The 24,852-nt window shown below is 43.5% G+C and overlaps 1 protein-coding gene across 1 annotated transcript in view; it reads right to left on the bottom strand.

Annotated features, from left to right (window-relative positions):
* NTRK3 (neurotrophic receptor tyrosine kinase 3) overlaps positions 1–24,852 on the bottom strand; it is a 464,240-nt gene that overhangs the window by 344,168 nt on the left and 95,220 nt on the right. Inside the window, exons 2-3 of the mRNA XM_063142789.1 lie at positions 9,776–9,850; positions 4,486–4,557 (exon numbers count right to left, since the gene is read on the bottom strand). Coding sequence (XP_062998859.1) covers positions 4,486–4,557; positions 9,776–9,850 — 147 coding nt within the window. The remainder of the gene's footprint in view (positions 1–4,485; positions 4,558–9,775; positions 9,851–24,852) is intronic.

The raw sequence follows: 24,852 nt of genomic DNA, 5'->3' as shown, positions 1-24,852 counted from the left end.
CAGCTTAGATTGCTCCTTTAGAGTTCTGGCTAGGTTCTGATTGAAAGCCAGAATGGATTCACAGCCTCACCAAAATCAGAGCTACCAGCCTCCACAGATAGCAGCTGGTTTTTTGTAACACACTAAAACAGGGGTGGCTAGCTAGCGGCCTATGGGCTGGCTGGAGCCCCAAATGAGCCACTCACCTCATTCACAATTTCTGCTTGCTTGGCACAGCAGCAGATTTGCACAAATCAAGCAGAAATCAAATGGGAGATTTCAGCAAACTGAGTGACCATCAAACAAGAGATTTCAGTGAATCTTCTGAAATTTATGCAAATTTCCTCCATAGTCTAAAGTCGGGCTGATTCAGTCTACGGAGGACATTTGCGCAAATTTGGAAATCTGTCAATTCAAACTGGGAATCAGGAAAGAGATGAATGAGAGCTGGTACATCTAGGGGTGACCACATTACACCAGTCTTAAAATCTCTTCACTGGCTGCCAATTAGTTTCCAGGTGAGCACCATGTACATTGATGGTGCTATATAAATAAATAAATAATAATAATGATAATAATAATAATAAAGTGTTGGTTATCACCTTTAAAGCCCTACATGGTTTGGGTCCAGGTTACCTGAAGGATCACCTTCTCCCGTACAATCCGCCCCGCACACTCAGGTCCTCTGGGAAGAATCTACTTCAGTCAGCAAAGACTAGGCTGACAACCATTACCCAGAGGACTTCTGCTGCCACTCCCAGACTGTGGAATAGCCTGCCGGAGGAGACTTGTCAGCTTGACAGTCTTTAAGCATTCAAGAAAGCTATCAAGGCTAATCTCTTCCACCAGGCCTATCCAGTAGAATTTTAGGATACTTTTAGGATGTTTTTACCAGTGTATGCAATGTTTTTAATCAGTATTTTATGATTGCTGTTGTTCCCCACCTCAATCTAATCGGAGAGGCGGGTAAGATATTATTATTATCATCCAAAGATATTGTCCAGCTGGAAACAGTGTGTCACTCAGTTCAAATGTTAACTCTAAAAGCAGCAATCTCCTTGTGGCTAAAGATACTGTTCCAGTTGGTTTCTCCACTGGTTATGGCCACACACGAGATTCGTTGGCAGAAAATTCTGTATCCAAATTGTGCTGCTCACAAGTTTATCTCCTTACAAGGGGGTTTGATGGGGCTAAAGAGGAGATCTCAAGAGGAGATCTCATCATTGGAGGAGATCTCATCATTGGCTGTCATCAAAGTGAGCCATTCAAATACGATATACAAAAGTATAATTACTGCCCTGGGAAAAGTTCCTTTATACTTAACTTCTGTTACCTCACATGAGTTGAGATGGTTATTTACCCAGTGCAGGTTAAATTCACTCCAGTTAATGGAGGTGAAAGTGCGTTACAGGATCCATCCACACACTAAAGCTGACTGCCCAGCTGGCTGCCCCAAAATTGAGGATATGACACACTTTCTAGTTGAGTGTCCAGTGTATGTCGAGCTGAGGAAGCAATACCTTGAGCCCCTGATTCCCGGGTTCAACCACACGTCACCTAAAAATGTAACTCAGATATTATTGTTAGGCTCTGATCACTATATATCATTCAGGACTGCCAAATTTGTACAGCGGGCGCTGGAGATATGGAAGCTTTTGTTTGCCATATAGGATCAAATTTTACTAATCTGAGATTACACGTGGGCCAGTACTGGTACTGCAATTGAGCCTACTATCAGTTTTATATTATTATCTTGTATTATTCTTCTGATTGCGGTGAGATGGTGTATGGACATGCTATTATGTTATTATGTTAATATGTTATTTTGCTACTATTTTATTTGTTTGCGATTGGCCTATTCGGCTAAAAAGCAATAAAGATTGATTGATGATGATGATGATGAAGATGATGTTCAACCAGTTGCAAATACTTCACACTCTAGTTTGGGCCTTCAGGTGGGGCACGCTCACACATTTTGCACATGAAAATAAAATTATCATATTTGGGGTTTGATCCAGCAGGGTTATTCTTACGTTCTGCTTTGGGTTTTGATGTTGTTGTACATGGGAAACAGCGCAAGAGAGGAGGAAGGAGAAGTGCATGCAGAAGCCAGAGCAAAGAGGCAGCAAGATAGAGCAAACAGAAGGTCAAGGAGAGAGAAAGAGATAGGTGACATTGACATCATGCATGTGGTGAGTGGCAGTTAGAAATGACACAAGAGAAATATGTTTTTTTTCTCTCATCATCCACTGATTAGTTAGCTGGAGATAGAAAGAGCAGCGTACATAGGAAGCTAGCATCAAAAATCCTGCCCTTAATGTTTGTAAAACACCGACACCCATACCTTTTCCATATGATGAAAGAGGGGTTAGGGGCACATTTATTTATTTATTTATTAAGAGCGTGTGAAAGCCATCAAAGTTCACAGTTTCATAATTCTGAAGTTTAGACATTTTTGGCAACAAAATCCAGAGATGTATGAGTTAGAGACATGTCTGAAAAGTAACGTCTGAAAAGTCTCCTTCCTATCTCTCCTCTCTCATCTCACACTATTGCCCCGCTCGTGCTCTTCGCTCCTCTGATGCCATGTTTCTCGCCTGCCCAAGGGCCTCTACTTCCCTTGCTCGGCTTCGTCCATTTTCTTCTGCTGCCCCTTACGCCTGGAACGCTCTTCCAGAACATTTGAGAACTACAAGTTCAATCGCAGCTTTTAAAGCTCAACTAAAAACTTTTCTTTTTCCTAAAGCTTTTAAAACTTGATGTTGTGCGGACTTTATACTGTTAGTTTTACCCTACCCTGTGCCTGCTTACCCTACCCTTTGTCTGTTGGCATTCTCTTCCCCTCCTTATTGTTTTACTATGATTTTATTAGATTGTAAGCCTATGCGGCAGGGCCTTGCTATTTACTGTTTTACTCTGAACAGCACCATGTACATTGATGGTGCTATATAAATAAATAATAATAATAATAATAACGACCATATAAAACTCCACACTGAAGAATAGTAGGGCTGAGCCAATAGTACTGCAGCATTTTTGCCAAAAACTTTGGCAGTTTGATGCAAAAAAAGCTCCCAATTTTCAGCTTTTTTTTTTTTGCACACCTTGCCCCCCAAAAATTATTTCCTCCTTTACATCACTTTCATTCTCAATCATATTCAGTAGCCTTCAGTGCAATCATTGCATGAACCACCACGAACCTGCCCATACATTACATTCATTATCTCACACCCTCCCCTGGGTGCCTCGTCCAAGGGAGGCTCAGAAGGTGGCAACACGTGAGTGGGCCTTCTCAGTGGTGGCCCCACAATTGCGGAACAATCTCTCCAATGACCCCTGCCCTACACCAATCCTTTCAGCACCGATGTCAGTGAAGTGGTGAATCGGCTCTAGGTTTCAGTCTGAACCAGTCAGAACTCTAAAGGAGCTCTCCAAAGTCCATTTCTTCTTCAGAGTTCTGACTGAAACCCAGAGCAGATTCACACACCCGTGACCTAAGAGCCACCAGCTTCCACTGGGCATTGGCAATATGCCATTCTCCTCTGCTGCATCTCAAGACAGCAGGCTACCTTAGAGGACGCACGGCAAGCTGAATGACGCACAAAGTCTGCCCTGCAACGCCTCGCCACCACTCTCTACCCAATTCCCCAGCATCTGCCTAACTCTGCCTAATGATAGATAGGGACAGCCCCGGATCTCACAATCTCAGTGTTTCATGGGAAGAAAAGATTTTACCCCACTGACATGGACAGTCCGATCCCAAAACAGAAACCGAGGAATATCTGGAACCACAATCATTCTACACAGCGACGTGCTTTTCTCCATCGCTCTCCACGAGTGTCGAACGTCCTGAGGTTAAAGAGTGGATTCTCCTTTGCCTGCCAAGCTGCCTTCCAGCTTGGCCATACTCGGTCAATAACCGTTAGCGAGAAGCAACCGTATCATACCCAGTTCCCATCTCACAAGCCTCTTTAACAAGTCAGTAATTAAGAGCACAAGCTGTCAGCCATGTGCCTGAGGTATGAGAGGAGAAAGAGAGAGGGCGGGAGGGGGGGGGGATCCTGCCTTGCATTTCCCGTTCGTTAAGTGTTAATGACTCGAACAGTTTCAGGCTGTGCGGTGAGGCAGCATTGCTACTCTCGCCTCTTCCGCCCTCCCGTGGCCTTCCCCCAAACCCCATGCTGAAAGGGAAACTTCCCACTGGCCACTTAAAGGGTGTTAATGAGGAACTGCTCATTAGCGTGGCAATCAAAGTCGCCTCGGTTATTAAGACCCCTAAATCTGCCAGCTACCCAGCAGGGAAAAGCCATCCGTCGCATTTGCTCTCGGTCGTTCCCGGGTCCCTTTGATTTCCTCTTTTTCTCCTTCGTTTCGCCTTCTACTGCATCGCCTCCTCTCCCTCGCTTTGCCCTCTTCCATCCTCGAGCGGCGGCAGCTTTTCCAGAAAAACAACAACAGTAACTGCACATCATGGCAGTGAGGAGAGAACGAAAGAAACCTACTCACATGTAGCGCAGGTGAGGGTTCTTGTCAAACGCTCGTGGCTGGATGCTCTTGAGCCCTGAATCCTTGATTGTCCTGCAAAGAAAGGCAAAAAGGACCGTGATGGAAGGAAGGGCAGTGATGGAAGAAAGGGCAGTGATGGCCAGACATCTGAAACTCAATTTGGACTCAATTTGAGGATGTGATTCGCAGACTGCTGTGCCAATTTGAGGGCAGACACAGTAAGACAAACACATACGCTCTGAAAAACATGAATCACAGAGGGAAGGTGATGGGGGGATGCTCCCCTCCTTAGGAGACCAGGGTCTAGAGGTGGATGAATTGGACAGCTTTACTTTTGCTCTCCTTAGAATTTCTACACTCTCAAGTTATTTTCTCCCTAGAATGAAGAACTTTGCAAAAGTTTGCATATATATATGAGATCTGGAATGAAATTCTTACCCATCTGCACCAGCCAGATTCAATAGGCACAGCTAGCATGGAGAGGATCACAATATATATATGGCCTGCCAGATGGTTGTTAAAGGTGGAGGAGGCTATCGGAAAGAAGGAAGTGGCAACCCTAAAAGTAATGCCAACATGGTCGAATACCAAGGCATCCAAACCCAACATTTTAAGTCCTAAGCACACAGTTGCAGAAGTTCCTTATACCTAAGGGCCTTGTTCAACAGATGGCCAACCTGTGTCTGCACTCTACCACTTCAGATAGTAGGTGTGGGAGAGTATTCCATCATGCTAAGCCTGCTCGTAGCCTGAAGTGGCACCCCGGCTGTGGAATGGGCTCCCCAGAGAGGTCAGCCTGGCGCCTACACTGTACTCCTTTCCTCGCCAGCTGAAGACCTTTTTATTCTCTCAGTATTTTAACACTTAATTTTAACTTAAATTTAAATTTTACTGTTCTAACTCTGTATTTTAATCTTTTATCAATTTTTGCTGTGTGGTTTACTGTGCTTTTTGTACTGTATTTTGTATTTGCGGTTTTTAATCTGTTGGTTGTATTATTAGGGTTTTAATTTTTGTGAACCGCCCAGAGAGCTTCGGCAGTTGGGTGGTATAAAAATGTAATAAATAAATAAATAAACAAATAAACAAACCATGGTTTCACAGATTGCATTCTGTGGACCACTACAATGGACATTTAAATAAATAAATAAGTCGTAAATTCCAGTTGTGGGTTGACCACCTCATCTATTGTTTCTGAGTACCAGGATACATTTTCTCATCCTGGTGTTCCATGATCCCCATGTAAATAAAGGGGGCCTTTGTAGGGAGCAGGGAAGTGGCAGTTAGAGATGTCCTTCACTGGAAAATCTGGTACTAGTACTGTGGCATGTAGGACTTGCTTTTCATCTGCAAGCTGAGCTGCAGGCTGTTCCCCAAACTCTGGGAACTATTTTGCACATTTTGGGGGGAGATGCTGCATTTTTGGAAATTTCTGAGCTATTTGTACAAATTACAGCCTAATTTGTATGCATTATGGCTGGATTTGTGCAATTCGTGGCTGGATTTGTGCAAATGACAGTTCCCTCCCCCCAAACGTGCAAACTTCCCTAAAAATCCATGAACTGGACCGACCCACTGCAGGTTGAGTTTGGCGCTGCAATGGGAACTAAAACGAAGTCCAAGAAGCCGACGCTACAAAGTCTCATTAAACTCCGCCACTGAAATGGATTTCTACAAACTCCCTCATTGCAGCAGAGCAAAAAAAACCAACACATTCCTGGGGCGTATTGATAACCAACAGGGAAGTATTCTACTCTCTATCATCTTGTGGTGGTGGTCATGATGATGATGATGATGATTTCCAACTATTATTATTGTTGTTGTTGTTGAGAACTGGGAACACCTAAATGGATAAGCAGTAGGACCAAGCAGTCCCCCACTCAATTTTGTATTTATTTATTTATTAAATTTATATACCGCTCCATACCCGAAGCTCTCTGGGCAGTTTACAAAAGTTAAAAACAGTAAATATTAAAAAGTATACAAAATTTAAAACCTTCAGCAACATAAAAGCAACAGTATCCATTTAAAAACAACAGTTGCTTTCCAACCTCTGAGCAATTTTGACCCAGTCTCTGTGCACATTGTTCTCCACACCCTACATTATAGGGATAACTTGATTTTGATCTGACTTTTATACTGTGAGTTTTACTCTACCTTGTGCCTGTTTGGTGCATTCTATTCCCCTTATTGTTTTATTATGATTCTATTAGAATGTAAGCCTATGCGGCAGGGTTTTGCTATTTTATTGTTTTACTCTGTACAGCACCATGTACACTGACGGTGCTATATCATAGAATCATAGAAAGCAGAGTTGGAAGGGGCCTACAAGGCCATTGAGTCCAAACCCCTGCTCAATGCAGGAATCCACCCTAAAGCATCCCTGACAGATGGTTGGCCAGCTGTCTCTAGTGTGGGAAAACCCACAACCTCACCAGGCAACTGATTCCATTGTCGTACTGCTCTAACAGTCAGGAAGTTTTTCCTGATGTCCAGCCGGAATCTGGCTTCCTTTAACTTGAGCCCGTTATTCCGTGTCCTGCACTCTGGGAGGATCGAGAAGAGATCCTGGCCCTCCTCTGTGTGACAACCTTTTAAGTATTTGAAGAGTGCTATCATGTCTCCCCTCAATCTTCTCTTCTCCAGGCTAAACATGCCCAGTTCTTTTAGTCCCTCTTCATAGGGCTTTGTTTCCAGACCCCTGATCATCCTGGTTGCCCTCTTCTGAACACGCTCCAGCTTGTCTGCATCCTTCTTGAATTGTGGAGCCCAGAACTGGACACAATACTCTAGATGAGGCCTAACCAGGGCTGAATAGAGAGGAACCAGTACCTCACGTGATTTGGAAGCTATGCTTCTATTAATGCAGCCCAAAATAGCATTTGCCTTTCTTGCAGCCATATCGCACTGTTGGCTCCTATTCAGCTTGCGATCTACAACAATTCCAAGATCTTTCTCGTTTGTAGTATTGCTGAGCCAAGTGTCCCCCATCTTGTAACTGTGCATTTGGTTTCTATTCCCTAAATGTAGAACTTGGCATTTATCCCTATTAAATTTCATTCTGTTGTTTTCAGCCCAGCACTCCAGCCTATCTAGATTTATATAAATAAATAATAGTAATAAATAATAATAAGGATAACCTACTTTACATAGCTCTTATGAGGCTTACTGAGACAAAAGGAAGCATTGCTTCATTCCAACTCCCTTTGCGTTCAATCCTATGCATCCTTAGACAGAAGGGGGAAAAATGTCCTAAAACTCCCAGCATTCTGCAACCAGCCATAAGAAATGGGAGAATAGGGTCTTCGGTGTCTTTCTATTTAAACTATAGTTACTGCATTTTAATTTGAGCTATACATATATATTTTCATATGAAAACCTTATGCAAATGGGTGTCCTCTTTTGTCTCCTTTTGGACGATGCAATTTGTCATGTTTTGGCAATGCATAAGTGTCCCCACCTCCACCCACCCAGGCCATCCAGTCTGCACCATTCTCTGTGATTCATTAAAAAAAAAAACACTTCAGAAGCAAAATAAATAAATAAATAAATACACATCTCCATGCCAACTCTAAATCTGGACAAGATCTGAACAAGCAACTTAAGGTGCTTACAAGGAGAATTGAGAGGACATTTGCTTACCAGGGCTAAGAAGCTCAGCAGAGTGGCCACTTTTCTGCTATCTTGTGATTACATGGCAGCAACTGTATAATATTCTCTTTTCTTTTTAAGGCATTTTATACATGGGGATGTTCAGAGTCAGACTACAAGCTCCTCAGATCATGGGCTAGACCTTTTGGTTTCCTCATGGCAGGGCTGAGGAAAGTGTGGCCTTCCAAAAGTTGTTGGAAGGGTAAGGCATAGTGGGAGTTGCAGTCAAGCAATATTTGCTGGGGCGTATTTTCCTCATCCCAAGCTTATGCTATGTAAAAGACATAGAATCACCGAATAGTAGAGTTGTAAGGGGCCTATAAGGCTATCAAGTCCAACCCACTGTTCAATGTGGATGTCAGGTCTGGTGATTTGGAGGAGGACTGGAAAACAGCCATTTAGGCAGGTCTCCAAAGAACAGCTCATCAAAACTCAATCTAGACTAGAGCTAGAAGTTGTTGAAAGAGAGGGTGCCCTGTCAGAGTCACCAGCTTTATGGGATCCATGGTGTAGTGGAACCAGGGTGCAGAACTGGCTCTTTTTGATTAGCAGATGATTCATCTTCTACTCCTGCCCCACACTCAGAATTCCAGGTTTCCTCCGAGCTTCACTGACATCCTTATAGTGATCTGGGCTAGATCTACACCAACCAGAATACAACACGATGGGAGTGATTTGAAAATGGTACACAGAATGTGTCATGGTCCCCAACAGTTGGCAGTGCATTTCATTACCATTATAAAGCAGTACCATCGATCCTGCCCCGGTTCACACAACCTGATGAGACAGAATGTGGGTTGTCATTGAACCATGGCTTGTTGTGTTGTATGAATCCAGCTGTGCTAACAAATCATGGTTTGTGAACCACAAACAACGCACAGTTCACAACCCAACAACAAACCATGGTTTTGTGTGTGGTTAATAAACTGTTTTGTTAGCACGTCTGGGTTCACACAACAACGTGTTGTGTTGAGTGAACCCAGCCAGCATTTTGAGGAAAAGGGATTTCCTTAGCAACTATATGTAGCTGTGAGCTTGCTTGAGGATGAATGGGCAAATAAGACCAATTAGCTTTACAAAAGGCCTGCTCTTGGTAGAGATAAGAGCTGCTATAACTATGTTGCTATTAATAAACCTAACTGCCTGATTTATTTAATTTTTGGACTTTCCTTTGGGACATGGGCTGTCAAAAGGGGTGCCTTCATGTGAAAATTCACTGCTACACCATGGCCTGGAATCCTATTGGCTCCTTGTGTCACCTGACCCTTGCTGAGCTGGCAGCTGAGGTTAGGTCTGGCATCAGTATGCAGCCACAGTATGCTGCATCTTTGCACAGTTACTTGGGCCTGACTGTCTTGGCAGGAGCCACCAAAGACACCTGGTTCTACTACCAGCGGCAGGCAGCATACTCTGGGGAGCCGCTTACATCTCCCATAATTTCTCCAATATAGTTTCAATCTAGACTAATGCCGGAAAATGAAATGGCCACTTTCTGCCCAGCTCTGATTACTGCTGCCCGCCACAGCCAGCAGGTAATCCTGGCTAGGGTTGTTGCGAGCCGTTCTGGTCAGTTGGCAATCCTAACTGGTGAGGAAGCATGGCGAGGGTTCAGGTTGTCCTACAAACACACAATACTCACAGTCTCTGGAGTCCTGTATACAGCTCCATGTCTACGGCGTTCAGTGTCTGCAAATTCCTCCATTTCTCTATGTGTCTGCAGAGAGAGGGAGGAGAGAGGAGACTTTAAGCCCAACAAAACAGTCACCCAACTGCGTATAGATGGTTCGTTTGTGAGCAAGAGCACAAGGAGTGACGTTTCCCATCTCTTTCGCATCCCGCTTTCAACATGGCCCAAACTAGCCTTGCATCAGCCTCTCCCTGAACCAAGTTCATGCCGTCCGGATTTGCCAAGGTAGCAAGTGAATGTCAAAGTGGGACAGAGGGGGATACAAGGGAATTTGGAGAAGTGATAACAGAAGGAAGCATTGCCAAGTTGTTGTTGTTTTCTTTTCCTGCAAGGTTGTGATAGCCGTACCTCCATTAGGCCCTGAAAGCCACACCCCTTTCCTAGCCCCCCCTCCCCCATCATGTGGGGATTTCCCAGCTTGTGTGTCATTTCCCCTCTATTTTACAAGGTTGCAATGCCTTCCCTAAGGCTTAAGAGAATGGCAGTAAAAGCTTTAAGCTAAAGTGTGTCCGTACGTTTGGAATTTTGACACTGCCCCTTTTGCCTTAAGCCCCACCCACCACTGGAATGTGCCCCCCCCCCCCCCCGAGAGCTTTTCAGAACTGGAATTCCACCCTTGGGCTGAAAGAAGTTCGTGCAAAATGCAGCGGCCAGATTGATTTCGGGAACCAGAAGGTTTGACCATATAACACCTGCTCTGGTCCGCTTGCACTGGCTGCCTGTATGTTTCCGAGCCCAATTCAAGGTGCTGGTTTTGACCTATAAAGCCCTACACGGCTTGGGACCACAATACCTGATGGAACGCCTCTCCTGACGTGAATATACCCGGTCACTACGTTCAACATCTAAGGGCCTCCTCCGGGTGCCTACTCCGAGAGAGGCTCGGAGTGTGGCAACGAGGGACAGGGCCTTTTCAGTGGTGGCCCCCAGACTGTGGAATGATCTCCCTGATGAGGCTCGCCTGGCGCCAACGCTGCTATCTTTCCGGCGCCAGGTTAAGACTTTCCTCTTTGCTCAGGCATATGGCAGCACATCTTAATCATCCACATGTTTAGTTTTTCTAATGGTTTTTAATGCTTTATGTGTGTATGTTCTGTGTTTTAGAGTTTTAAATTTTGTATACTCATTTTTATCTTAATTTTAGAATTTCTGTAAACCGTCCAGAGAGCCCTGGCTATGGGAGCGGTATATAAGTGCAATAAATAAATAAATAAACGCCCCTGGTCATGTTGAATAATGTGCAATTCTATACCGCTGCTCATTGCAGGCGGGTGAGATACACATTCAGTGACAACAATTAGGGGTGCGATATTTAATCCAGGGGTGGGCAACTGTTGGGCGGTCTGGGGGGCATTTTCACTTCCTGGTCCCCCCCCTTCCCAGGGCTGCACTTCAGTAGCATATTAAGAGAGGGGAGGATCTTGCAGCAAAACACTAAGGCAGCCTACAGTGGTCAATCCCACTTTTTTTTTGAACTGAGGTTTGGCCATTTTCAGCTTCTGTAATGATAGTGGCAAACTATCATCCTGGAGGAGAAGGCTATCAATGGCTACTAGCCCTGATGGCTATGTGCTACCTCCAGTATTTGAGGCAGTAAGCCTGTGTGCACCAGTCGCTGGGGAACATGGGTGGAAGGGTGCTGATGCACCATGTCCTGTTTGTTGGTCCCTGGTCGACAGCTTGTTGACCACTGTGTGAACAGAGTGCTGGACTTGATGGACCCTCTGCCTGATCCAGCATGGCACTTCTTAATAATAATAATAATAATAATAATAATAATAATAATAATAATAATAATAATAATAAATATTTCTTACCCGCCTCTCCCTTTGGATCGAGACGGGGAACAACATTAGAACAGGAATCAATACATCTTAAAAAATCATGATTTAACATTGATCTGGATAGGCCTGCCGGAAAAGGCTAGGCTTTAAGCTGCCTTAAAATCACACACAGAGTTAATTTTACGAATCTCCTCTGGCAGGCCATTCCACAATCTGGGGGCGACAGAAGAAAAGGTCCTCTGGGAAACTGATGTCAGCCTAGTTTTAGCTGACTGAAGTAAATTCACCCCAGAGGACCTGAGTGTGCGGGGCGGACTATATGGGAGAAGGCGATCCCGCAGGTAACCTGGACCCAAACCATTTAGGGCTTTAAAGGTAATGACCAACACTTTGTACTTTGCCCAGAAACTAATTGGCAGCCAGTGGAGTGATTTTAATGTTGGTGTAATGTGGTCACCCCTAGGTGTACCGGTGACCAACCTGGCTGCCATATTTTGAACTAGTTGAAGTTTCCGAACTAGGTACAGTGGTATGTTATGTTCTCATGTTCTAAACTGGCTGTTTGTATATATGTATGCATTTTGCTGCTACACCTGCCCATTTTTTGTCCAGCCCTGATTTAGTTGATTCATCCATCATATTTACAGATTAAAACACCTCAACTGAAAAGCCAGCACCAACACACTGGTCAGCAGACTGATTATTATTTTAAGCACAAGTACCAAGAAGAACTGCAAATGCTGAGTACAATCTTAGACAGGGCATGTGACAGGTCTGCACACCATGGAAAAACAAAGCCTGTGTTTTTCTTTAGAAATGCTGTTTCCCCCTTTATTTGCATCGTATGCATATTCCGTTAATCAATTTAAACACACACACACACACAATACAATCAAACAAATTAGAATAGAGATAGACTAATCAATTAAAGTTTTTTTTCTCTGCTTCTCATTTATTTATTTTGCCAATTGGTTCAAATTTCAAAATTTAGTTTGCATGAAAAATCATTAAGAATTTCTCCTTTTAGTTGGATGCCACTACCCCAGCAACTGGGGTACATAGGCTTACTGTTTCTGATGGTGGGGGTAACATATTGCCATGAGGACCAATAGCCATTGATAGCTTTATCCTCCATGAATTTTCCAATTCCCTCTTAAAACCATCCAAATTGGTGCCCATCACTACATCTTGCAGTGGTGAATTCCATCCTTTATCTATGTGCTTTGTAAAATAGGGCTTCTTTTTTATCTTTCCTGAATCTCCCATCAATCAGCTTCATGGGATGAACCCAATGGGTTCTAGTATTATGAGAGATGTTTCCCTATCCGTGCATAATTCTGAACACCCCTAATATGTCTCCCCTTATTTGCTTTCCCCACCACCACCACTAAGGTTGTCTTTTCTAATAGTACCTGACATTGAAACCTTTTCTCACTGGAGAGTTGCTCCAGCCCCTTAATCATTTCAGTTGCTCTTTCTTACATTTTTCCTGGACCCGGCATTATCGATGGATGTTCAAATGAGGTCAGTAGCGAAGAGTGCCTTTTGCACGCTTTGGTAAGGGCATCTAAGCTATCAGTTGTCACTACATTTCATAGCAAAACATTCCATGTTTTAACAAAGCACTGGGTGAGAAAGTACTTCACTTTCTTTCTCCTGAATCTCCCACCAATCACATCCATTCATATATATCAAGAATAGAGCATTCTCTAAATACATAAGAAGCAAGGAACTGACTTTGAAAGCAGTTTGACGATTGGATGACAAGAGAATTCAAGAAGTACTAAGGGAAGATAAGGAGATTTCTGAGAAGCTGAATGGACTCTGCATCTGTCTTCAGTACAGAAGACATAAGGCAAGTAAGAACCTGTGCCTGAATTTATATTTTCAAGAACGGGGACTGAGGAACCGAATTACGCTCTAGGTCAAAGATGGCCATACTGTGCCCCCACCCCATCCCACCCCAGTGTTTTGCAACCTATAGTGTTTCCACAGAGTGGAGACAGGCCTGCCTGGTAGGTATTGAACAACAGTGTGCATCAACATCCATTTTGTATGTTCAGTTTCTTATTTTGTTTTTTGGTACAGCAGTGTCAGGCATCCATTATTTTAAGCATGCCTTTATTACAGCAATCTCCATGAGCCCAGGGCATTTTGTCAGGCAAGTTATAAAAGAAGGAGAACTGAAATAGACCTGTCACTTTAGTGTGTCTCGTTATTCTGTGGATATCAGAGCCGGACCGACAGCTTCAGAGAGACTGCAGTGTCACGTTTATCAATGTAAGGAGAAACCCAAGCGAGGCTGGAGCAGGGCTTTCTCCCCTTAGGCATCACACCATTTTAACAAGCTCAAGACCTGACCTAAGAGGACCCCCCACCCACCCACCTAAAGATGTGTGAAAAATCTGTGCCCTTGTCCTCCCACTCTGCTGCTGTCTTCAGGAGGAGTCAGCTGCAGTCTACGAAAAAGGACGGAGTCTCAACTGGAGCTGAAGGAAATATTCGCGATTCGACAAAGCTTCCAAATGGGTCATCTTTTGCACAGATCTTGGGAGAAATCCATAACGGAATCAAAAGAGTTCAGATTTTTATGGATCTGACCTACAGATGCTGTGATGGAGTGGCTTCTCCCGAGAAGCACAGTCTTGGTGGACTTGCAGAACCAAGGTTTTGTTTTGGTTTTGGTTTTTCCAGAATTTAATGCAAATTTAGTTGTAGAGAAATTTGTAAAAGTACATAATATTGTTTTATTATGGTTTTATTAGAATGTAAGCCTATGCGGCAGGGTCTTGCTATTTTATTGTTTTACTCTGTACAGCACCATGTACATTGATGGTGCTATATAAATAATAATAATAATAATAATAATAATAATGAGTCTGAAAATGTATTTCCCGCATAGGCTAAAACATAAAAATGCAGTGGGGTTCTGCACATTTTTTTTTAGGGGCGGGGGGGGGGAGGAGATTTGTGCATTTTGGCAAGTGCGAATTTGTGCAAATATAAATTTGCGGAAATTTGAGAAACTGGAGAAAACTCCAATTTTGTCAATAAGCAGACTATAGAACAAAAGACAATCACTGAAATGCAGACAGAATGGACTTCCAAAATCTGTATTTCTCTTCCCCTTTGCATGTATAAAAGGAGCTTGTGCAAATGGCCAAACTACATAACAATAAGGGATGTCTTGTATTATGCACATTAGGGACCCAGATAATGTAGTCTCCTGGCCAGCCAATTGCTACTTTAGTAGCCTGGTCAAAGAGCTCACTCTGTCACCTGGACTCCTCTTTGACTGATCACTGGTCTCTGTTCTGAAATCCCTTCATATGCTGAGCTCTTAACCAATAAGCTGATGATTCAAGCACAGCCTGGGATGCTTCCCTTAGAGCAGGCATGCACAACCCCAGGCTCAGAGGCCAAATATGGTTCTTTAGGGCTTCTCAGACCACCACACATCCCTCCCCTGCCCCAGTCCCCTGAACACTGATCATTTGGTAGTTTCCTGGATTTAGGGCAGATCCCCTTCCTTCATTCTAAAAGTTTGAAATGCCTCCCCTAAAGCATAAACACTGGTGTCAAGAGTTGGTGCCCAAAGAACAAGTGGCTCCCTCTGCTGGATGCAAAGAGTAAGGTGTGTGGGCCTGGGTGCTCAAATCCCCAGCTGGAGATGCTGCTGACATATCATGGAGGGTGAAGCTATCAATGGCTATTTAGCCTGATGGCTAAATGCTACTATAAGACACCTCCAGTGTCACAGACAGTAGGCCTATGTACACCACTCACAGAGAAACATGACCAGGAAGGTGCTGCTGCACTCATGTCCTACCTGTGGGCTGGCCACTAGGCAAAGAGAACGCCGGATAGACCCTTGGTCTAATCCAGCATGTCTCTTTCAATGTTCTTTATAAGAACTTTGTAATCATAGAATCATAGAATAGCAGAGTTCGAAGGGGCCTACAAGGCCATCGAGTCCAACCCCCTGCTCAATGCAGGAATCCACCCTAAAGAATCCCTGACAGATGGTTGTCCAGCTGCCTCTTGAAGGCCTCTAGGGTGGGAGAGCCCACAACCTCCCTAGGTAACTGATTCCATTGTCGTACTGCTCTAACAGTCAGGAAGTTTTTCCTGATGTCCAGCTGGAATCTGGCTTCCTTTTACTTGAGCCCGTTATTCCGTGTCCTGCACTCTGGGAGGATCGAGAAGAGATCCTGGCCCTCCTCTGTGTGACAAGCTTTGAAGTATTTGAAGAGTGCTCTCATGTCTCCCCTCAATCTTCTCTTCTCCAGGCTAAACATGCCCAGTTCTTTCAGTCTCTCTTCATAGGGCTTTGTTTCCAGACCCCTGATCATCCTGGTTGCCCTCCTCTGAACACGCTCCAGCTTGTCTGCGTCCTTCTTGAATTGTGGAGCCCAGAACTGGACGCAATACTCTAGATGAGGCCTAACCAGGGCCGAATACAGAGGAACCAGTTCTCGTGAGAACCAGTACCTCACGAGAACCACAGATTCTCAAGATGCTCCTCCTCTTATGCCCCACCCCACCCCACAAGACCTCAACTCCAAATACAATGAAACACACTCCAAATTTCAGCCACTAAGTGGCATGCAAGCAAGACGCAAATGAAACGCACTCGATGCGGGCTGACGCTGAGCTCTCGCAGGGTGACAAGGAAATTGATTTGTCATCCAGGCATATTATGCCTAGTGATCCATACAGGAGTGTTAGCTTTCAATTATCCGACATGTTTAGCATGATAAACAAACAAAAAGACAGGACAGCAAGGTGGTCCAGAACATGCAGAAAAGAACAACGGTGGGTGGAGAATAAGAACCTTTTCCCCAATGCGTGTGCCAACGGGACTCCTCTCTCTGCCTCTCTCCGGCAGCTGTCAGAACAGAGGAAGCCAGGCGACTTGAGTTGACGGGTACTTAGGAAGTTGATATGCTCCAAGAGCTCCCTTTGAAGGCCTCTTCAGCTCTGTTCGGCTGCTTGCTCTCTGCTCGGTGGAATGGCCGCGATGGAAAACACAGCGCCTGCTTTCCTGGGCCAACATACTGCAGCATCCAACAAATCAATTGGGGAGCCTTTAAAGTAGCACACTGAGCCAAACCCACACAACAACAACAACACACAACCGTGAACTTGTGAAGATCTCCACCAAGTGAACTATTATTCAGTTACGCATCCAGCCTGTGATTCTCTCTCTCTCTCTCTTTTTAATTTAGTATTTATAGCCCGCCCTATTTTTAGTTGAATTACCATCTGCATTTTTCAATTAAGTGTTACATTTAAGCACATTTGTATATTATCAAACCCTCCATCTACGTGTCTTTTGAGGATACGAAAGGAGGGAAAGGGCGTGAAAAGCGCCTTGCAATTTAATTTGCAAAACCTACTCATCAAAGCCATCTTTTCTATTTCTTTCTTCTTTTGTTATCGCCTGCTACAGTTACAAACATTTTTTTTTAAAAAAAAGGAAGTATTTTATCCATCAGTCACAACTCCACCTACTAAAATTAGCATCATTGTGATTCAGAAGGGAACTCAGTATTCATCTTTTGTGTCGACGACCCTTTGGGTGGTCGCTTATGAATTGACAAGAAAAAGGAAATGCATCACCCCAAAAGGGGTCAATTTGCATAAAATGTGTACATGCTAATTTATATGTATAGATGCCGCTTTAGAAATAATTACTGTAATTTAAAATAGAAATGTGGTACATCGTGCCATAGTGTGGAAGACCGTCGCCAGATGAGAAGTTCTTACATTTCTTTACCTTTAAGCCGGAATTGCACAGTGCAGTTCATCAGATAGAGGACTGCCCTCTCGAAAAGAGTACATATGGCCACCCTAAACCTGGTTTGGTAGTTCCAAATCAACTCCTTTGAGATCTACCATGCATGGCTAGTAGCTGAGTTATAATTACATTGGTAGGTCATAAGTTGCACAGTTTTGCATTGAACAACTGAAAATTTAAATGCTGCATTCATTCATCCATTCATTCATTCACTCCTTCATTCATTTTTAGATTGATATCCTGCCTTTTGAGCTAATGACTTCCAAGGCAGTTTAAAACAGATGCCAGCAATGCAGGGAGAGTGGCTGTAGATCAGGGGCTGGCAACCTGGCACTCTCCAGATGTTTTGGACTACAGCTCCCATAAACCCTACCCAGCAGGGCCAATGGGAAGAGATTGTGAGAGTTAGAATCATAGAATAGCAGAGTTGGAAGGGGCCTACAAGGCCATCGAGTCCAACCCCCTGCTCAATGCAGGAATCCACCCTAAAGCATCCCTGACAGATGCTTGTCCAGCTGCCTCTTGAATGCCTCTAGTGTGGGAGAGCCCACAACCTCCCTAGCTGATTCCACTGTCGCACTGCTCTAACAGTCAGGAAGTTTTTTCTGATGTCCAGCCAGAATCTGGTTTCCTTTAACTTGAGCCCGTTATTCTGTGTCCTGCACTCTGGGAGGATCGAGAAGAGATCCTGGCCCTCCTCTGTGTGACAACCTTTTAAGTATTTGAAGACTGCTATCATGTCTTCCCTGAGTTGGAGTAAAACATTTGGTTCTCATCTCTTGTCTAGATGGAACCTAGCTCCCAGCTGGTCTTGTAAGCCCATTCTCACTTTCATCTTCACCCATTCACTGAACACGTGATAGGAAATGGTGTGCCCCAGTAGGGTCCATCCCTAACCTCCACATATCTGCTGCTTTCAATCTGTCCATATGCAATCAAAGATAAGAATGGGCTTTTACACATGTAGAACAGTTTGTACAGGATGTCTGTATTACAAACCAGATACCCTCTTTTAAGCAGGGCTTGGTATGAAGTGAGTTGGACCAGTTTGCAGATTTGCCAGGCATATTGCAGATTTTTTGGGGGGGGCAGGATCCAAAATTTGTGCATATTTCTGACCAAGTTGTGAAGATCAGTTTGATACCCACCCCCAAATGTGCAAACAAGAAGTTCTAGAGTTTGGGAGGAAAGCCCACAGCTCAGCTTGCAATGGCAAGTCGAGTTGAACATGCCACAGACCCTTGTCAAGCCAAAAAAGAACCAGATTTCTGAGTGACGGAGATCCCTAAGTAGATGATGGTGGTTTCATGACATTGAATCCTCTTCCAAGATCTCTGGTGTCCCGGTTGTTGACCTCAACTTTATGAGCATACAGCAAACAAAACAAAAAAATCTACAGAGGATAGGCTTCCAACTCCCCGCAAATGGATGCATTATAAACAGTGTTGTGTGATAGCCTTCATGAACATATTTTCCTCCACACACACATGTGCTCACACACACATACACAGTGGTGAATATAATAGGGTGACCATATTTGGGAAACCAAAAAAGAGGACACCTAGTGTGTGTGGGGGAAGCAGCTTTCTGAGTCCTGCAAAAAGTACGTTATTCTCCCGCCACCTTAAAGAACCCGATTGGAGTGGAGGAGGAAAAAGGATTTCATTCTGCACCACCACCATCCACTCCAATTGGGGCCTTTTCTATAATGTCCACGAATGACCCACTTTCCCCTTTAAGACCTCAATTGGAGCTCGGGGTGGGGGAACGATGTGCCTCAAGAAAGCATGTCACTCCCTCCTGCCATGCTAATGGCAGCCTTAAAGAGGAAGGTGTGTCATTCCAGGACATTATTGAAAATTATAGAAAATCCCCCCTGACACCATGGAAAGAACAAAAACCAGGACAAATCCGGGGAAATCCTGACAGTTGGTCACCCTAGAATATAAAGGCTTCATCCCCATGCACATTCACTTTGGAGTAAGCCCCATTGAATATAGTGGAGCTTACCTTCTGAGTAAACACAGCTAGGATTGTGCAGGTAACTATTCAGAATTTCAGTGCTATTTCACTCATTTATTTAAAACAGGGGTGCAGAACTTCTTCCAGACCAGTGGCCAAGTTCAATTGCAGAACAGAACTGAGGGGCCACAATCCGGTGGTGGGAAGTCTGAAGGCAAAGGGGGTGTGTGTGCCCCAATACAAAAATAAATAGACATATACCAGCATATTGTAGCTTAAAGCTCTTACTGCCGGTAATTAAGCCTTAGGAGAGACATTTCAACCTTTTCAGAATGGGGAAAGAAAAGCTAAAGAAAAGCTGAGAAACCACGTAAAAACCACTGGTTGCTGGAAAGGGGCAGGACCATCTCGGGAATCCCAGAGAGCTGGGTTGGGACCCAGGAAGTTCAGATTTGGTCGCCAGGCCAGAAGTTCAACACTGAAAACAAAATCAGTTTAAGGAAACTGATAAAGACAATATATCAAATTTTGGTATAACTATGCTTATTACAATAAAATCGTATCATTAGTAGAAAATATTTTAATCTTGAAACAAATACATACATTTAAAATTTAAACAGAATAGTCCACATACAACAAACATCAAACACAAATCCCAAACGCGTTTCAACCATAAAAGGCCTTCGTCAGTGGGAAGAAAATGATATGTGGATTTTAAAAACTTTATACAAATGTTTTAAACAACTTTTTATGCCCCAGATATAGGGAGTTCCTATAGGACCCAAAGTTGGCTCCTGTACATCTTCAAGCATATAACAAAAAAGTCAGGGGACTAGGTACTCCCTCCTGGCTTCAAGAGGCTTGACTCCCAAGTGATATCGCATAACTAATATCTTGAATATAGACAGGTATATGCAGGATAAACTTGGGAGTTTAAATTTTAAATGTATGTATTTGTTTGCCTTTGCCTTCAGACTTCTCACCACCGGATTGTGGCCCCTCAGTTCTGTTCTGCAATTGAACTTGGCCACTGGTCTGGAAGAAGTTCTGCACCCCTGTTTTAAATAAATGAGTGAAATAGCACTGAAATTCTGAATAGTTACCTGCACAATCCTAGCTGTGTTTACTCAGAAGGTAAGCTCCACTATATTCAATGGGGTTATACCAAAATTTGATATATTGTCTTTATCAGTTTCTGTAAACTTATTTTGTTTTCAGGATTGGTTTTGGTTTAAGGTAACACTTTTTCACATTTCAGAAGTTCAACACCCCTTGTCTAAAATCATGGGATTTTAAGAACTCAAAGCAAGGGGAAATAAGAAAGCCAACAGAATCACAGTGGAGAACAGGGAAGAGATATCTGCTCTTGACATACACATAGTAAATCAGTAATTTAACACAAAACATTTCCATAAGTGTCAAAATGAAACAAGACTCGTCAATTAAATAAGGAGACCCTTTCTTCAAAAGCCATTTTCAATTATCATTTATATAGCATTTTAAATGCGATTTGAAAATAGTTGGGGCATTCATCTTTGCAACAACCATGCAAGGAGGGCAACTATTACTCCTGATTTATACGTGGGGGATTGAAGCAGGCAAAGAACTTGGCGAAGGCAAACCCCTGCAAAAGGAATGGTGGAAAGAGAATCAAAACTAAACGGATGAAAAAAGTGTTATCTTAAACCAAAAACAATCCAAAGAACAAAATAGGTTTAAGGAAACTGGTTAGAAACAATGTGCAAAATTCAAGTGGAGCTATACCGGTAGAAATAAAATAGTGTATCCATAGAAAATATATTTAATCATAAAACACATATAGATAAAATTTAAACAGAATGGTCCACAACCAGGATGATCAGGGGTCTGGAAACAAAGCCCTATGAAGAGAGACTGAAAGAACTGGGCATGTTTAGCCTGGAGAAGAGAAGATTGAGGGGAGACATGAGAGCACTCTTCAAATACTTAAAAGGTTGTCACACAGAGATGGACCAGGATCTCTTCTCAATCCTCCCAGAGTGCAGGACACGGAATAACGGGCTCAAGTTAAAGGAAGCCAGATTCCAGCTGGACATCAGGAAAAACTTCCTGATTGTTAGAGCAATATGACAATGGAATCAGTTACCTAGGGAGGTTGTGGGCTCTCCCACACTAGAAGCATTCAAGAGGCAGCTGGACAACCACCTGTCAGGGATGCTTTAGGGTGGATTCTTGCACTGATCAGGGGGTGGACTCAATAGCCTTGTAGGCCCCTTCCAACTCTGCTACACTATGATTCAATGGTTCAGACATACAACAAACAATAATCCCAAACACGTTTCGACCCCAAGTCTTCATCAGCGGGAAACGAAGCACTACACCCAAATCTCTATCTGCTGAATAACACCGCCTCTGCATGCCTTGACTGACATACGCTTGCATTTTCCCCCTTTTTTTACAGTCTCAGAAATAGGTCTCTTGTGATGACTGGCAACTGGGAGTTCCAATTGGGCCTCGAAAGCATCTGGCACATTCATCAACAAACAAGACTCCGATCTTGCCTGGTATTGCTCCTAATAGGCAAGGCCAGGAATGAATCATTATTACTTTTTTATCATGGGTGACTTTCCTTCAGCTTGATTTGAAATCAACTCAATATTTTACCAAGCTCTCTCAGTTTGAGAGAAAAGGAAAATGTGTTTTGTTTCCTGAGAGTTCCCTGTTTTTCTTTCTCAGATTGCACTCCTTGAATACACAGTCACACTGATGGTTCTGCATTCACACATAACATCATATACACCTTGTCAATTGTAACTGGGTTTCATTTATCCTCCACTTACTTTACAAGGCCAGCTGTAAAGGAGAGGCACTTGAACATTCAACTACCACACCTCCCCTCCCCAGCCCATGAAAAACCAGAGGGGGTTGTAGGTAGGGATGGGCAAACAAGTGATGTGTGGGATTGCTTGGATTTTCTGATCATCATTTTGCTGTTCGTCTCATGCCCAATTCCCATTTGCAATCATGAACACTGTTTGTTCTGCCCAAGTGGGAAATGTGCACAGACCAAACTGCAATCAAACAGGGGATTTGTGCAAACCTTCTCAAATTTGCACAAATTAGGAAATTTGCACAAATCCAACTGGGAATTGGAAATGTGATGAACGTGAGCGTGGGTTGGATAATTTGCAAATATTTTCCACAGACACATGCTTGCCTTGGGGGCTTTGGACAGGCCCCACTCATAAGTCCTGCAAGCAAAAATGAAATCCTCACACATCCCTAGTTATAGATCTGGGTGGGCTGCAAAAGTCACAAAATGACATTGGCATGCCATTTTCTGCAAGAGAACAAACCCAAACAGAGAACCTACTCACCACATGTGGAGACAGATTGATCAGGAGGATCAGAGGCACACCTGGAGGTACTGAGCCTAGATCCAGTTTCCAAGTCCCAGCCTGACCCGGAACTCGTCAGCCACAAGTCCCTAGAGTCAGAGACCTCCAAACTAGAACCTCCAATAATGCTGACTACTACTTGGGTGGCCACTTGAAAATAACCAAAATAGAGAAGAAGCATCACCCCGCTAGAGGGGAACGCTGTCATCAGATGACCTGTGTGCCCACCTGCCCAGTCTGATGCCCAGAAGCTGCTAACTGTTGATAGGCAACTCCAAGGCTCTATTCTCCATTCTTATGGTAGTTTAAACCAGGCAGCCCTTCAAATTCAAGACACCTGCAACCCTAACATCTCCTGAGGGCTTGATCCTTTCTACAGTAGGGCCCCTATGCTCCTCAGTGTCTGCTCACAGGCAAGGCATAGGCCAGAAGCTGAATGGGTGGTGTCATGGTGGACTGCCTCCTTAAGGCTCTTGCACTCTCCCAGGAGGGACTGAAGTTTGGGAAAGTATTCAGGCCCAAGGGGGATAAAAGGTAAAAGCCTGTTGAGCTCCAGTACTAGTTGGAGATACTTGTTTCTTATTCCAACAATCTGGTTGGAGCTATCCAAGGTCCTGTAACTCCAGCGTGGCCCTCTTGAGCCTCAGGCATCTATTGTGTCTCAACAGCACCTATCCATGTTCAGGATACAATTCTGAACTTCTACTCTGGGAAAAAAAATGCCCTGTTGATTCCTGTCTGCTATGCTACTGCGAGATTCTCTCTACAAAGACAAAAAATGAAACAAAACACACAATTGTATCAAATCACCTTGGGTTTTCATGTGCTTTTCTTAGGGCTTCCATGTACCCAATGGTTGTATCAACCATCTCTATTTGCATTTGTATATGGCTCCACTGGGACCCATGTTTAAGTCAGATAGTAAGGCTTGTTGCAGTATAAAGTTTGAACTAGGGATATCAGAAAAAAAATCTGCAATGGATTCAAATAAGTTTGGATTTCTATGAATCTGGGTCACCAATTCCATGGCAGACCAGATTTTTCCCTGTTGCACAAACTTGCAGAACACTTTTCGATTCTGTTTTTGTTCTTTCTGGGATTGTATGCAAGTTTAGCCATATTCACAAAAATGCATTTCTTCCCCAGAGGCTAACACATGAAAATACAGATGGAGGATGCATTTGCACACATGCACATTTTTGGAAGTCCATTCCTGCCAGAATTTTACATCCACCTGTTACATGGCCTATTGCTTCTTGGAATTGATGGCATTTCCTGCATAGGTCTGTTGTTACATTGTTATCTTTAATGATATATTTTTGGTAGTTCTTGATTGCTATAACTAGATCCTGTATTATTATTATTATCATCATCATCATCATCATCATCTAGCTAGACACCTTAATCACCTGGAAAACCCAAACAGGCTCCTCTCAAAATTTAAATCAATTTTAATTATGTTAATGGTGACATGATTATTACACAGCGCTGGAACAGCCCAGAGCAAGGAATCTGGCAGAGGTCACTTCTCTCCTGCTCAAATGGTCTCATCTTTGATTTTATGTTTCTTCCTGCAGATAAGAAATGCCTCCAGCTCCAAAACCTCCTGAGTGGCAAATGACAAAGACTTGAACTACAGGAATCAACACAGCCAAAGACATACATCTCTGGGGTTGGCCGGGGGGGGGGGGAGTTGGGGTTGAAAAAGAACAGGCAGGGGGAGGGTTAAGTGACCATCCCTGGCCCAAAGTTTCTACTGTGGAAAATTCCATCATCCCAGGCTTCATTTCCACAGGAAAACAAACTTTTGAGCTTGAGACACTCTCTTCAATTCTTCTAGGGATGATTCTCATCCTTTATATGTGAGTTTTTAATAAAAATGTATCCAAGTTGCAAAATTATCCATATTCAGGAATAGAATTACATGAGATGATGATGATGATGATGATGATGATAGAATTCAAAACTGGGCTTTAATTGCTTTGGTCTTAAAAGTCTGGATTTGTAATCCCTGTATACCCAACCATGCCACAACTCCCATGAACCTTCTCCATCAGCTTTGCTACTAGAGCTGATTGGACTTGTAGGCCAAAATACTGGGGGGTC

Source organism: Elgaria multicarinata, chromosome 16 (assembly GCF_023053635.1).
Source record: "Elgaria multicarinata webbii isolate HBS135686 ecotype San Diego chromosome 16, rElgMul1.1.pri, whole genome shotgun sequence".
Lineage (NCBI taxonomy): Eukaryota > Metazoa > Chordata > Lepidosauria > Squamata > Anguidae > Elgaria > Elgaria multicarinata.
Note: the sequence above shows the minus strand (reverse complement) of the source record. Positions and strands in the feature narration are given on the sequence as shown.